Source organism: Carya illinoinensis, chromosome 8, assembly GCF_018687715.1.
Source record: "Carya illinoinensis cultivar Pawnee chromosome 8, C.illinoinensisPawnee_v1, whole genome shotgun sequence".
Classification (NCBI taxonomy): Eukaryota; Viridiplantae; Streptophyta; class Magnoliopsida; order Fagales; family Juglandaceae; genus Carya; species Carya illinoinensis.
In genome coordinates, this window is record NC_056759.1 from 6115939 (window position 1) to 6129479 (window position 13541).

At 35.5% G+C, this 13541-nt stretch overlaps 1 protein-coding gene across 3 annotated transcripts; it reads left to right on the plus strand.

Annotated features, from left to right (window-relative positions):
• The first annotated feature begins 638 nt into the window (after positions 1-638).
• Positions 639-13329, plus strand: LOC122318958 (probable ubiquitin-like-specific protease 2B). 3 transcript variants are annotated; one of them, XM_043136740.1, is made up of 16 exons: positions 639-982; positions 2176-2507; positions 2597-2687; positions 2790-2839; positions 3966-4163; positions 4242-4302; positions 4798-4906; positions 5421-5477; positions 6647-6778; positions 7054-7254; positions 7346-7401; positions 7476-7569; positions 8559-8649; positions 9935-10054; positions 10540-10965; positions 12160-13329. In XM_043136740.1, exons 1-16 carry the CDS (start codon positions 832-834, stop codon positions 13051-13053), a joined length of 3063 nt encoding a protein of 1020 aa, XP_042992674.1. In that variant the 5' UTR covers positions 639-831; the 3' UTR covers positions 13054-13329. The 3 variants fall into 3 exon arrangements, with proteins under 3 accessions (XP_042992674.1, XP_042992675.1, XP_042992676.1); XM_043136741.1 differs by having other exon boundaries at positions 7536-7569; XM_043136742.1 differs by lacking the exon at positions 639-982 and having other exon boundaries at positions 2364-2507; positions 2587-2687.
• Positions 13330-13541: the final 212 nt, after the last annotated feature.

Consider the following 13541-nt stretch of genomic DNA (forward strand, 5'->3'; position numbering starts at 1 on the left):
TTATAAAAAACTGGTTGACCCTAACAAAAGAACCGCGTTACTCCCTTAGAGAAATCTCAGGCTTCGTATCTATAATGTTAAATTATTTTTTTAATTTTTTAAAAGTATTTTTTGTGTATTTAAAAAAATACAAAAAATAAAAATACAATACTAAAAAGTAAACAAATACAAATAATAAAATAAAAAAACTGATCAGTATAAATGATAGGTACATTTTATCAGCGTACATAATTTTTCCTAACAAAATGCCACTCCAACCTACCCCTCAATCAGATATATTGTATTTGTCTTATATCTACAAAAATGTAATTCTTTATTTTAAAATATTTTATTAATTTTAATCATATTAATAAATCTGGTATAGTTTAAATTAATTTTATGTAAATCATTTAAATAGAAAGTAATACATAATTCAAGATGAAAATATTTAAAATTAAAAAAAAACATTTTTTAATTATATTATAACTGGCTCAATATTACAAGTGGACAGATCAAATGCATGAAATGATGAAAATCATCTTAAATAGGGTTTCAGAATTTTCTATAAAGAGGATATATTGTAGTCATTTGGGAAGATTTTGGCTATTTGTTACCAATTTTTTATATGCAAATTAATATGCTCCTCCTGATTTGTAATTTTGTACCTCCGAACGCCCTGATGTTCGCTCACGTGCAAATAAGGGTGAACGCGGTTAGAAATTTCCTCTCTCTCTCTTTCCAGTCTCCTCCTCTTGCAGTCTGGTCTGGCCCGAGTTTCGCAAACCCTAAATACCCGCAAACCGAGTCGCTCCGACTCGCTCGAGTTCCGAGTCCGATTTAGTCGAGCTGGTGATGAAGAGCTCTCCGCGTAGAACTTTCGACGTGTTCGATTTCAAGGAAGAGGATGAGCTCCCTGAATTGGCATCAGGAAAATTCCTTGGAAAATTCAAAAACCCTAACCTCGACAATGATGCCATGTTGAAGTACGAGATTCTCGAGTGTGGTAAAGTTCCCTCAGTTTGCTTTTCTCTTTCCCAGCAGTTTCCTGACAGCCTAACGTCGAAGAACCCGCAAAACGGCTTTTTGTGATCGTTCTGTAATTTTTATTTTTGCTATATGTGTTGGCGATGAATTTGCGCCATATCAGTAGAGCATGAATGCTATAGCGGGTGAAACAGTGCAAGGGTGCATTTATTAGTTATTTAGTTGTTTGGATGTCTTCAATGTCTTGAATCTCTTTTTATCCTTAAGTTTTAACCGATAGAAAAAAACTTTCTTGAATCTCTCATCTAGGAATCTGTTTCGATATGATTTTCTCATCAAAATACGAACTAAACATGTTTCCATTGATGGTGATTATCGATTTACCTAATTGGCCACATGTGGTTTAGCGATATCCTTTGTTTTGGCTACGACACTTCTTCATTTTCTTCAGGAGATATAGGAAGTGTGATTTATGAGCAAAATGTGAGTTGATAGTTCCTAGAGGCTCGATCTATGCTATTGATTTTGATTTTTCTTTCATAATTTCTGAAAATGTTCTCCAAATATGTCAAGTTTTTCCATTAGCTGGGTAAAAGGATTCACATGATGGATTTTGATTGGCTGGGCTCAACACATACTGAGTTGAATTTCAAGCAGAGGTCTATAGTGTCCTATACATTTCTATTGTTACATGCACTACAGTGCATAACAGGGAAGTTCAACAAGAGGCTTACGGAGGCTCTATTCTGTATTGGTGGCGTGTGCACTCGTTCCTTCAGTCTGGACTGCACTAGCTATTGTAATGTAGCTATTTAAACTTTGTGGTGGCAGTTTATTTTGATTTAGGTCAGACTGGCAATTATTTAATTAGTTTGTTGTAAGGTTACAAACTTTCAGTCTCATGCACTAACCTTTATTTATTTATTTATAATTTATCAGTAAATAGGAATTTTATTAAATATAGGCGAAGCCAAGTACACGGGACATATACAAGAACCACACCTATGCATGACTGGCTAAAGATACAAGAAAATCATGTTATGCATCTGTTTAGGATTTGTTCAATCAACTCAGTCTCATGCACTAACTATCACATATTATGCATCTGTTTAGGATTTGTTTAACTTCTTTTTCTTTTTTTAATATAAGCTTGCTGCAAACTAAATTGATTGAACATTATATACATTTATGCATTTGTTTCATTGTTTGCAGCTGCGCAGGGAGCCAATGTTGGAAGAAAGGAAGTTGATTGTGTCCCCTGTGTAGATGTTGATGCAACTGACTGTGGCCTTACTTGTGACATTGCTAATTCATGTAGCCTTTTGGGTGCAGAGGAAGAGAACTTTGCCCAAAAGGAAGAGTTCTCTGTGTTGGATACTGCCCTGCATTCCAGTTCTGTTAGTCACGAACAACCTTTTTCTATATTAGATACTAAAAAATTCAGAAATTTAGATTCTGATCTGGAGAGAATAGATTCAAGCCTTGAAGCTTCCCCTCCAGGGAAAGGCCAGATAAATTACGACCTTTTGAAGTCTCCATCCAGTGTAATTTGGAACTTATATCTGTACTAATTAATCATGAATGCAAAAAATGAGTATTAAAAGTGATGTTTACATTGTTTAGACTTTTACAGAATGAGCCGGTTGATGTGGTCTCAGAGGCTGATGAGAGCATGAATGGGAATACTGCATCAAGTCCTACTTCTGAAATGGCTGATGATGGCGGTATTTTCGCAGAGGACTCTCAGTACTTAATAATCCATTGTGTGTTTTGCATTTATGTGGATCACCTCCTATTTCTAAGTAGGATTTGTTGTATAATTTCAGTTTCATTAAACGGCTACGCATCGGATCATTGCTTTGGCAATTTGGAAATGGTAATTATCTTTGCTTTTGATAGATTGAAAAGTATTGTGAATACTGAAGAAGAGATTGAGCAGAGTTTATCTTACCTTCCACGAGGTTTAAATGGGATTCTGTTTAGATCTGAAGGACTAACTTTTTTGTATTACTTGGTCATAAAGTCTCCTCTGTGTAAACACTGAACATGTATAGGGGCATTATTGTTGCTTGGCTATGTCAAATAGTTTTGCAATATCATCCATGCCCACTTTTCATAGATATTGTAATTCTTTTGAAACCCCTTTGCACTTTTGGGAAATTTGCAATATTTTTGTATATGAATTTTAATGACTTATTGAGAGAATAAAAGTTCCAACTCGGGAGTGCAGTTGGGAACTGTGTCTGGGGATAATGTTGTTCCCCTGGTTTATCTTCCTCCGATAAACAATATAGCGGGTTCACCATTGGATTAGGTTCTGCATAAGGTTAATGAGATTTAGCATTGTATGGGGATTTCATATAAAGGATGTGAAGACCAATTTAAAGCACTACTCATTGCGATTGAGGTGGGCCACTCGCTTGAAACCAAATCAAGATTTAAGAAAAATAAGGAGTTAAAGCGTCTTTCTTGGGAAATCAACTACGACGCTAAGGGAGGTAGTTCAAGTCGAGGGAAGACTAAAGGGAGGGCATTATGAAGCCGTCCTCGTAGGTGGGGTATTAGTTTTACAGGAAACAAGGGGTTGGGGTTGGGGAGGTGTGTTCTATTCCCATTCGGGCTTGGTGTATTTTGGATAGATTTCTAATTTTCACGGGCTTATTGGTCATTAGGGGCTCTATAGTATGGGTTAGGTGTTTCCTTGTATATGTCCAGTATATTTGGTTACTCCTATTGTTATAATATATATAACATTTTTACTTATTAAATATATAAAAGGTTTGCAAATAGTCCTTAATGTTGGTTTATTGTGTATGTATATATATATTTTATAGAAGGTTTGCAAATAGTATCAATACCTTCTCTACTGGGACCTATATAACTTGCTAGACAATTCTTAGCTCAATTTTTTGCTAACTTGTGGTAAGTTTTGCTCTATTATCTCTATTCTAGTTTTGAGAAGTCCTTTTGAACAGTGACTTATCCTCTTACGCAATTCACAGGATGACACAAATATGGAGGTCGTGCTTTGTCCTGATTATGTTATATATCGAGATATCTATTGTACGACCGCCCGGTTAACTTTTTCATGCAATTGCATCAAAATCAGTGGTTCAAATCCACATGGAAGTGAAGATATCTTTGATTTTGAATGGGGAATTGATGATCTTATTGATATTCAGTGCCAGTGGATGCAAAGAGTAAGTTGACAGTCCTAGCAGGTATCTTTGCTAATTAATATTCATTCATGCATGCTTTCTCATGTTGTCTTCATTCAGGTTGAAACTGTCTTTATAGAGATACACAGAATAGTAGAGGATGCAGATCAGCGCATTTCAGGTCAGTGTACTTAAATAAATTACATAAATTGATGCTCATTCTTGTTCATATTTGGATTCATTTAGTTTGATTAGCACTTCAAGTGTTTTGCTAGTTTAAAGAAACTAATGCCAAATAGCCCTGGCATGGTGGGTTACACGTAACTGAAAAAAATGAATATGTAATAGTATGGTTGTAAGTGATACATTTTGGTCCTATGGGTATCCTATATCATTGATATCAATGAGGCTTGTATTGTTATTCGGATTTATATGTATATAAATATGCACATATATATTTTGCTAACAATACCTTATTATGAGGCATAATTATTGCTTCATTTTGATTTTTAAAGCTGTTTGAACTCCAATGTCTAGAATAGGATGGGGTTGACTTTACTTTTTCTTAACTTTAGTGGTATTGCTTTATGCCTTCATGTTTGTTAGGACTTAAAGAGTGTTAAGCTGATAGTATTTTTATGTTTTGCTGATAATCTCCATATACCTCAATTTCTAGGCATTGAGGAGTTGAAGATTGCAGTTGTTGACCCTAATTGGTCCCACAAACAGCAAGTGATCACCTCTTTGAATATGAAATACTCAGCTGTGTGGGCTGTCATGGTTGAGTAAGTTTTTAAGTTTTCCTTAATTAATTAATATATATTATTTTTGCTTATATTTTTCATAGCTAGATAATGTTTCTTATTTTGGGTGAAAATCAATTAGTCATATAAGATGTAGGCTTGATAGAGCTGTCATGCTATATTGGACTTTGCTAACTTATCATCAAAAAAGGTTGAGGGATGCTATTCTTCTTTTAACATTGAATGTCTTGCATCCCGCAATGACATTTCTGATGAGTTTTTTAATCAAGAATGGTAAACTTCTCCTATTCTTTTGGGCTTCCAGTGTAGTCATTAGATGATTCATGCTAATGACATGATACCTTGCTAGTGTTCTGGAAATTCTGATTTCTTCATTGTTTTGTGACAATTAATTACCTGGACATATTTTTAAAGGATGACTTTTTATTAACTTGCTGGCTGCAGTTTCTTCTGTTGCAATAGTGCGATATTTAAGTCTTATTATTAGGTCACTTGCTCTAATATTTTGGGATACAACTTTTTCTTCTTCGTGTAGTACGGATCTGGGAACAGCTGGTGATGATTTATGTGGACAGAGTCACTATTTTCCCAAGTGAGTGAAAGGTTTCTACTCATTTAAATGGAACTGTGAATATGTAAACTTTGATGCATTTGGCTGGTTGTATTACAATGTTCTTTGATTGTCCTGCAATTTTGTCAGCTTTCATCTGTCTTTTAGGAGTTCCTATTTTCTCTTTACATCCCTTCACATTTACTTTTGCCCTTTTGAATCGTGGAATATGCTGAGCTTATTGCATATTTTGGAATATCGTGCCTGATATTTTATTGATTTGAAATAGAGGGATTTTTTTTTTATCTCTGGTTTATTTAGAAGCATGCATTTTTGTATCTTCTATAACTATCAAACTGTGCAGGAAACACACATGTATTGCTTTCTGATTGCTTAAATTGTCAATAAATGAGAAAATACAGATACTGAACACAAGGGGAACCCCTTATAACTGTCAGATGGATCTATTATACATTTCCTGTAAAAGGTATAGCAGAGAGAAGAGGCTTGTATGGTATCAAGTTACCCTTAGTAGAAGTTCTAGAATTTCCTTTATATCAGATAATGGCGTCAATTTGTATGTATCTGTACAATAACTTTCATTCCTCCACTATTTGTAGAGAAATGGTGTTTTTTGTTTAAGTATTCCATGTTGTCACATTGGGTAGCTCTTATTCCACTTATGCTATTGTAACGCCCCAATGGAAGGCCCAAACCACATGACCTATACTCTAAAAGGATTAGTTAATTGTACAATTGGAGTCCCATTGGAATCTTATAAAGAGCAAGAATTTCTCATTACCAAGTAATGTGGGATCCCATATACCACCTACCCTTAATCTTATCATATGGGGGTATTACAATCTACCCTCCTTAAATTCCCAACGTCCTCATCGGGTCTGTCCGTTATACGTGGCACTGCTCAAGTCCCACATTTCTGGTTGTGATAGGCTCTATTACCATTTGTAATGCCCCAATGGAAAGCCCAAACCACATGGCCTATACTCCAAAAGGATTAGTCAATGATACAATTGGAGTCCCATTGGAACCTTATAAAGAGCAAGAACTTCTCATTTCCAAACAATGTGGGATCCCATACACCACCTACCCTTAATCTTATCATATGGGGGGTATCACAGCTATATAACAATGATATGCTCTGGTGCTGTTGTTGTGGTTTAATACTGAATAACTGACACTTCTATATGCAGTTTTGATGAGTCTTTTGAAGAGGTTATATATCCAAAAGGGGACTCCGATGCTGTTTCCATCAGTAAGAGAGATGTTGATCTATTACAGCCAGAGACATTTATAAATGATACAATCATTGACTTTTACATCAAGTAAGTCAGATTTATACACTATCGTTTAATTTTGACTATTGACGTACCATTTTCTTCTTTGGATTTAGTGAAACTTACTTCCTAATTGGCCTCATCTTTTACTTTTCCCATTTGTCAATTGTTTATTCTCTTCAAGCCCAATGCAGTAGACAGTTATGATTAAACTTCATTGGCTAGCATTGCTAAGTTACTTATGGAGCTTTGCTCATCATGTTTTGGAAAGTTTGAATCTGTTGAAAGGCCATTGACTATTTAAGATTTTAATTGGTTGGCAGGTATTTGAAGAATCAGATTCAACCTGAGGATAAGCACCGTTTCCACTTTTTTAATAGTTTTTTCTTCCGGAAGTTGGCTGACATGGACAAAGATCCAACCAGTGCATCTGATGGCAGGGCTGCTTTTCTACGTGTTCGTAAATGGACGAGAAAAGTTAATATTTTCGAGAAAGATTACATCTTCATTCCTATAAACTTTAAGTAAGGAATCTGAACAATAATTTTGTTTATCACATTAGGATTCTATGAAATTTGAGCACTGATATGATCTATATCTGCATTCTGATGACAGTCTACATTGGAGCTTAATAGTCATATGTCATCCTGGTGAAGTGGCTAGATTAAAGGGTACGTTTTTTGGAATGGGTTTGGGTTGCCTCTTTTTATTAATCTTTTTACCATTTATTGTCGTTATCTTTCAGTTGATAACTTGGAAAAGTCACCTAAAGTACCTTGTATATTGCATATGGATTCTATCAAAGGAAGTCATACGGGTATCAAAAATCTTGTTCAAAGGTATACCTTGCTAGTTGCTTCAATGTTTTCTGCAAATCTTACTTTTATGTAATATATTTTCATGTCATCCATCAGATGGTCAAAAGTGCAATTGTGCTTGCATGTGACATCACTCTTTGAAACCAACAAGTGTTGAGTTGTCGTAAAAGAAGAGCACACATTTAGCAAATAAAGGGTTTCTTTTAGAGTAAATGGATTGGATGCAAGTTCTGTTGAACCTTCTGCTCAATCACTAACTTTTTTAACAACAAACTGTGGGACCGATTGATACTGGGATATGGGTAATTTGTTGGTGAAAAACATTGCTTGGCTCACTTGACTGGGACCAATTTTGTGATCAGAAAATCATTTAAGGAATTTTGTTTCTTTGTTAATCAAATAAATCTTTGCATTGGCAAATTATGTCCATTTATGGTCGTAACTTGTAAATTCAACTTCGTCTTCTTCTTTATTAATAGTGGTGGAGTAGAGAGGAGATTGTGAGAGGTATTCTGTATCTCATATCAAGACCTGCTAATTGTCACCTGTGTTCCTCCACTGCCTCCTAAGTTTGGTGTATTTTTTTCGCTGCTTAGAAAATTTTTATTGGATGACCAATGAGCAGGCTGAATTTGATTTAATATGTGAAAAACACCCAGAGATTCAGAATCATATTTGGGATGGAGACAGCAAGCTGAGTTGGACTTATTCTATTAGATGATTGGAGTACTTTTGCTGGCATTTAATTTACTTGGATTTTTTAATGTAACAATTACATTGCTTATACTGGTGATTTTCATCAATCATTTTATCTCCTTTTCACTCACTCTTTTGTTCCTTTGCTGGATGTATGACTCTAATATTTTCTAATTTATACATACTTCTCAAAAAATATTTCTAAGTTATACATTTTTCTTTTCTGGGTCATTTTAAACTTGTTTTGTTGTACCTTTTTGGAAGTGACATCTTGCAAAATTGTTGGCATACTTATTGTAACCTTGAAATGACAGTTATTTGTGGGAGGAGTGGAATGAAAGGCAAAAGGAGACACAGGAAGATATCTCATCCAAATTCCTCAACTTGCGGTTTGTCTCACTTGAGGTATTGCCTTTACAAGCAATCATTTTTTCTCCATAATTTCATAGCATTCAGATTTGTTGAGTTTTCAAAGTATTCGGGTTATACATCAAGTGGATCAAATTCCAAAAACTTTGATTTTTTTCCTTGGTCTGAATATAAAACTGAATAGACAAGAAATCTAGATCTCCTCGCTGTCTAATGCTGATGTTTATATGAAGATGATAAATATTTCTGTTGAGTACTTGTAAAATAAATAGAGAGCAATCATCCTAGATTTTGTCAACCTCAGTCACATGTACTATATCACACATTTTAGTTGATTTCATATGTCATCCAATGAGATGAAAAGCCACTTAAAATGTGTCATATTGGCATTTGTGACTAGGGATGACAAAATCTAGTATGAAGAAACAGCATTTCTCATAAAAGTATATATTTTTGCTTTAAGTGCACTTCTTTTCCTGAACGAGAGATATTGCTAGAGATGGGAGGTTTGGTTTCTTGAAGCTTGTTCGTTTGAAAAAGTTTTTTAGTTTCAATTATTATTTTTTATTAGAATATTCATCCTCATATGCAATTCTACTCTATTTGTATAATGCCTGAATGGAAGGCGCAAACTACATAGCATATACTCCAAAAGGACTAGTTAATAATATAATTGGAGTCCCATTGGAACTTTATAAAAAGCAAGAAATTTCCTTCCCAAGCAATGTGAGATTTCATACACCACTTACCCTTATCCTTATCATATGGGGTATCACAATCTATCCCGCTTAAATTTTCGACGTTCTCGTTGAGTCTATCCGTTGTAGGTGGCACGACTCAGTCTCACATTTCTGATTGGGATAGACTTTGATACCATTTATAATGCCCCAATGGAAGGCTCAAACCACATAGCCTATATTCCAAAAGGACTAGTCAATAATACAATTGGAGCCCTATTGGAACCTTATAAAAAACAAGAACTCTCATTACTAAGTAATGTAGGATCCCATACACCATCTACCCTTATCCTTATCATATGGGGTATTACAATTTGTTTAGTTACTAAAGATGACTATCTGTTTGGTTGCATAAGAGAACTCTCTATTTGGGTGATGGTTACAAGTTGAAACAAAATGAAGCAGATGCATTGTTATATACTTTTTATGTTTTGTTATTTTACTTTCCTACCATATAGTTTGTTTTAACTTGTTCTTGCTAGCATTTTCTATTATTCATTTTTATCTCTCTCTTCCTCCCTGTGGTGGGTGTGTAAAGTCTTGTTCTTCTGACATTTTTTCCATTCCATTCCATTGCATGTCAGCTGCCACAGCAGGAGAATTCATTTGACTGCGGTCTGTTTCTGCTCCACTATCTGGAGCTCTTTTTGACTGAAGTTCCTGTTAATTTCAGTCCATTCAAAATAATCAAGTCCTCCAAGTTTGTAAGTCTGCGTAACATAGTCTCATGAACGTCTTAACTTTCTTTCCTTGTTTCAGTCCATTCTAAACAATCAAGTGCTCCAAGTTTGTCTTAGGCATTATTAATGACAGCCTCAAACATAAAAAGGTTCTTCAATCCTAACTCCCAAAGCACAGCTTTTTTTTTAATGTACATATATGTTTTTTTATAGTTAATAAGAAATTTTATTACCATGAATAGGCAAAGTCCAAGTACACAGGATGTATACAAAGGAAATACCTACTTCACACTAAAAACGAAAAGAGGCTAAGCTTTTTTTTAATATTGTTGGAAGAAAAGGAGAAATTTGGACACGTCTAAATTGACGGTTCTTTTTAACCCAAGCACCATGAGCCCTCTTTCGTGAACATCCTTTAATTTGAGATTTTATACTCAAATCTAGTGACTATGCTCTTTCATTTTTTTATTCTTTAGATGTTAACATTGCAAACTTATTTATTTTCTCAGCTTAATGCAAATTGGTTTTCTCCTGCTGAGGCTTCCCTCAAGCGTACTCTCATACAGAGGTTAATCTATGATATCCTTAAAAGTCGTTCTCCAGAAGTCTCTTCAGCTGCTTGCAGTGATGAAGATGAGCCCTCTGAATTTCCAGTGAAAAATAAGAATGAAACTTGTGTGGAGTTTCTTTCGAAGAGATGCAATCCTTCAATTGTTTACGATGGCAATAAATCTAGTTGCCAAGCTGGACCTGGTATCGAAATGACTCTATTATCAGCATCTTCAATGAGTTCCCAGTGTGCTAACAACTCAGGCATGGTACTTACAGAGTTTCTTGAGTCTGGGGCCACTGCAGGATCTTTACTTGGACAATATCCATCTTGTGACCACCAATCATCTTATTATCATCTCAGTGGTGCTATATCAACATCAGAGGTACTTTGGGAATCATTTCTCTCTCTGTATGTTGCTTTATCATGCTTGTGTATGTGCATGTCTAGTGTGTTGAGTTTGGAAACTGCTGTGCCTGCCGAAAACATGAACACTGATTTGGGCAATGCTTTGGGAATCATTTCTCTCTCTCTTTATGCCAGTTTTTGGGTCGTATGGACCCATGTAATGAAGCTAATAATAAATACGCATGTCTCACCTTGTTTGTTTGATTTAATAGAAACAACTTTTTAAAGGGATTTCATTTATTACTTTCATGTTGAAATAAAAATAATCTTGTGTACATTGTCTATGTCTATTCTTTTAATACAATTGTTTACTTATAAAAAAAAATGTGGAAATAAAAATACATTCATCTTATATTTGGTGTCTTTTCCATTGTACTTCAAAATAGGTACAAAAGAAAAGGTGTAATTACCTATCAAAAAAAAAAATACGGTGTACTTGGGCTCTGCCTTTATTATCAATAAAATTTTACTCATAAAAAAAAAGGGTACAAAAGAAAGGTCCTATAATTATGCTTTCACGTTTTGTAAAGTGAATAATTGAACATTTAACCTTTAGGGGTTAGCTTAGGTCGTAAGAGCCTTGGTCTTGGTGATATGCTTCCTCCAATTCTAAGGTTCGAAGTTTGGGTTCAAATAATTTTTAGGAGCCATTAGACTGGAAGAATTCACCCTTGAGTTACCCAACGTGTACTTGGGCTAAACTCTTTGCCGAGGGCCTGTGTACCGCTGGAATTAGTCGGGAATTTGTTTTGGACACCCGGTGCCAATAAAAAAATGAACATATATTCATGGAACGTTCTGGCACAGAGAAAGGGTCAGAAACTAGAAAGTAGGTTTTCAGTCATCAACTGGAAACTAGTTATCGATTTTTTATTTTTATTATTATTTATTTAATAATACCTATAAGAAAATTCATCAACTGGGAGAACTGTTTGGGAGGAACTTATCAAAAAAGTTTGGGAGGAAAACTTTTCATTTGTAATTATTATTTAATATGCAGCTTAGTGGTCACCATTTGAGTTAGTTTAAATAACGCCAACTCACTTTTGTCTCCCTGACCTCCACCCAAGATGTAACTCCATTTTGTAAGAAGCAATGGATTCTAAATTCTAATGAAACCAACTGCAATAGCTACTCTTCTTATACCTTTTATCTTTCTATCTTATCATAGGATGGTGTAGAAAACAGTGACCCTTTCGTGTTTTTGCCTTCTGATGAAGCTGGTTTACGGCAAATGGCTGGCATCACACCTCCAGCACGTAGCGATCCATATTCATCGAGAGCTTGTAGAGTTGAAACTTCTTATAATTTAGGGATCTCTGTGCAAGAAGAGCACAGCAATCTCGACTCATCCCCAGAAACATCAAATTGCGCCTCAGATGATTCGGACGTGGATATCATTGGAACTTTCCCAGTCGGAGGAAATGTGGGTACAAGTCATAAAGAAGAAACAGATGAACGAAGATCTCCATCAGCAGAAAGCAAGGAGTGTTTGACAGGAAGCCTTGCTTCTGCTGCTAGCAAGTTGCTCGGCGTTTCTGTTGTTGAAGGTTTGCAGGATCCTGATAAGATGCATAATAGTTATGGAGATGGTGATCAGCTGCCCACCCAGTTACTGGACGTGGATGTCATTGATGATTCGGACATGGATATTACTGGAAATTCCTCTGTTGGAGAAAATGTGGGTACAAGTCAGAAAGAAGAAACAGACAAAGAAAGATCTCCATCAGCAGAAAACGTGGGGTGTTTGACAGGAAGCCTTGCTTCTGCTGCTACCAAGTTGCTGGACGTTTCTGTTGTTGAAGGTTCCAAAGATCCTGCGAAAATGCTTAATATTTGTGGAGATGGTGATCAGCTGCCCACCCATCAAGAAATTTCAGTCTCGTTGCATCAAGATCCTGATATTGTAGATAACACAGAGGTTGCTTGTGATAATGTGCTGGTGACTGGTGATGATCAGGTTGCAGAGTCATATGGGCAACGAGCTGCGAAAAGGCTGCGGCTTGCACCACCTCATGTTGCAGATGATACCATGCTGACTGATGATAATCAGGTTACAGAGTAATATAGACAATTTAGCTGCAAATTTGGTGCGGCTTACACAACCCTTTCAAGGGAATGAAATCTTACACTCTTGGGAAGCCAGCATGAAAACCCTACCCTGTAAGTATGACTCGAGATTAATTTGTCGTTTCTTTTACTCTCCTGTCTTGCTCCCGGAATTAATTTGACATATTGTGAATAGTTTTGTGGCTCTATAATGACTGTTGCTGGCGTATGGAAGAATTGATAGAAAATTGCTCATATAGTTTTTTCAAATTTACAAATAATTTTACCCGCCTCTCAAAGATGAGATGATATTGTTGTTTGCTTTGGATTTTCAAATTCCTTTGGATAATTTTGTTAAGCTTGTTTGAATTCCCAAACTCCAAGTTCGAACCCAAGTTAGTATATGATGCCAAGCAGATATGACGTATGTCGTCAAGCTATGACAATTTGTAAGTTTTCTTTAAGCAAATTATCTTTTGTAAGCTTTTCCTTATTTGATACTGA

Excerpts from the sequence above, each read along its gene's own strand:
- LOC122318958 (XM_043136740.1), top strand. The coding sequence starts at position 832 with ATGAAGAGCTCTCCGCGTAGAACTTTCGACGTGTTCGATTTCAAGGAA. Across the intron at positions 8,650-9,934 it reads TGCGGTTTGTCTCACTTGAG|CTGCCACAGCAGGAGAATTC; the intron begins GTATTGCCTTTA and ends ATTGCATGTCAG. Across the intron at positions 10,966-12,159 it reads GTGCTATATCAACATCAGAG|GATGGTGTAGAAAACAGTGA; the intron begins GTACTTTGGGAA and ends ATCTTATCATAG.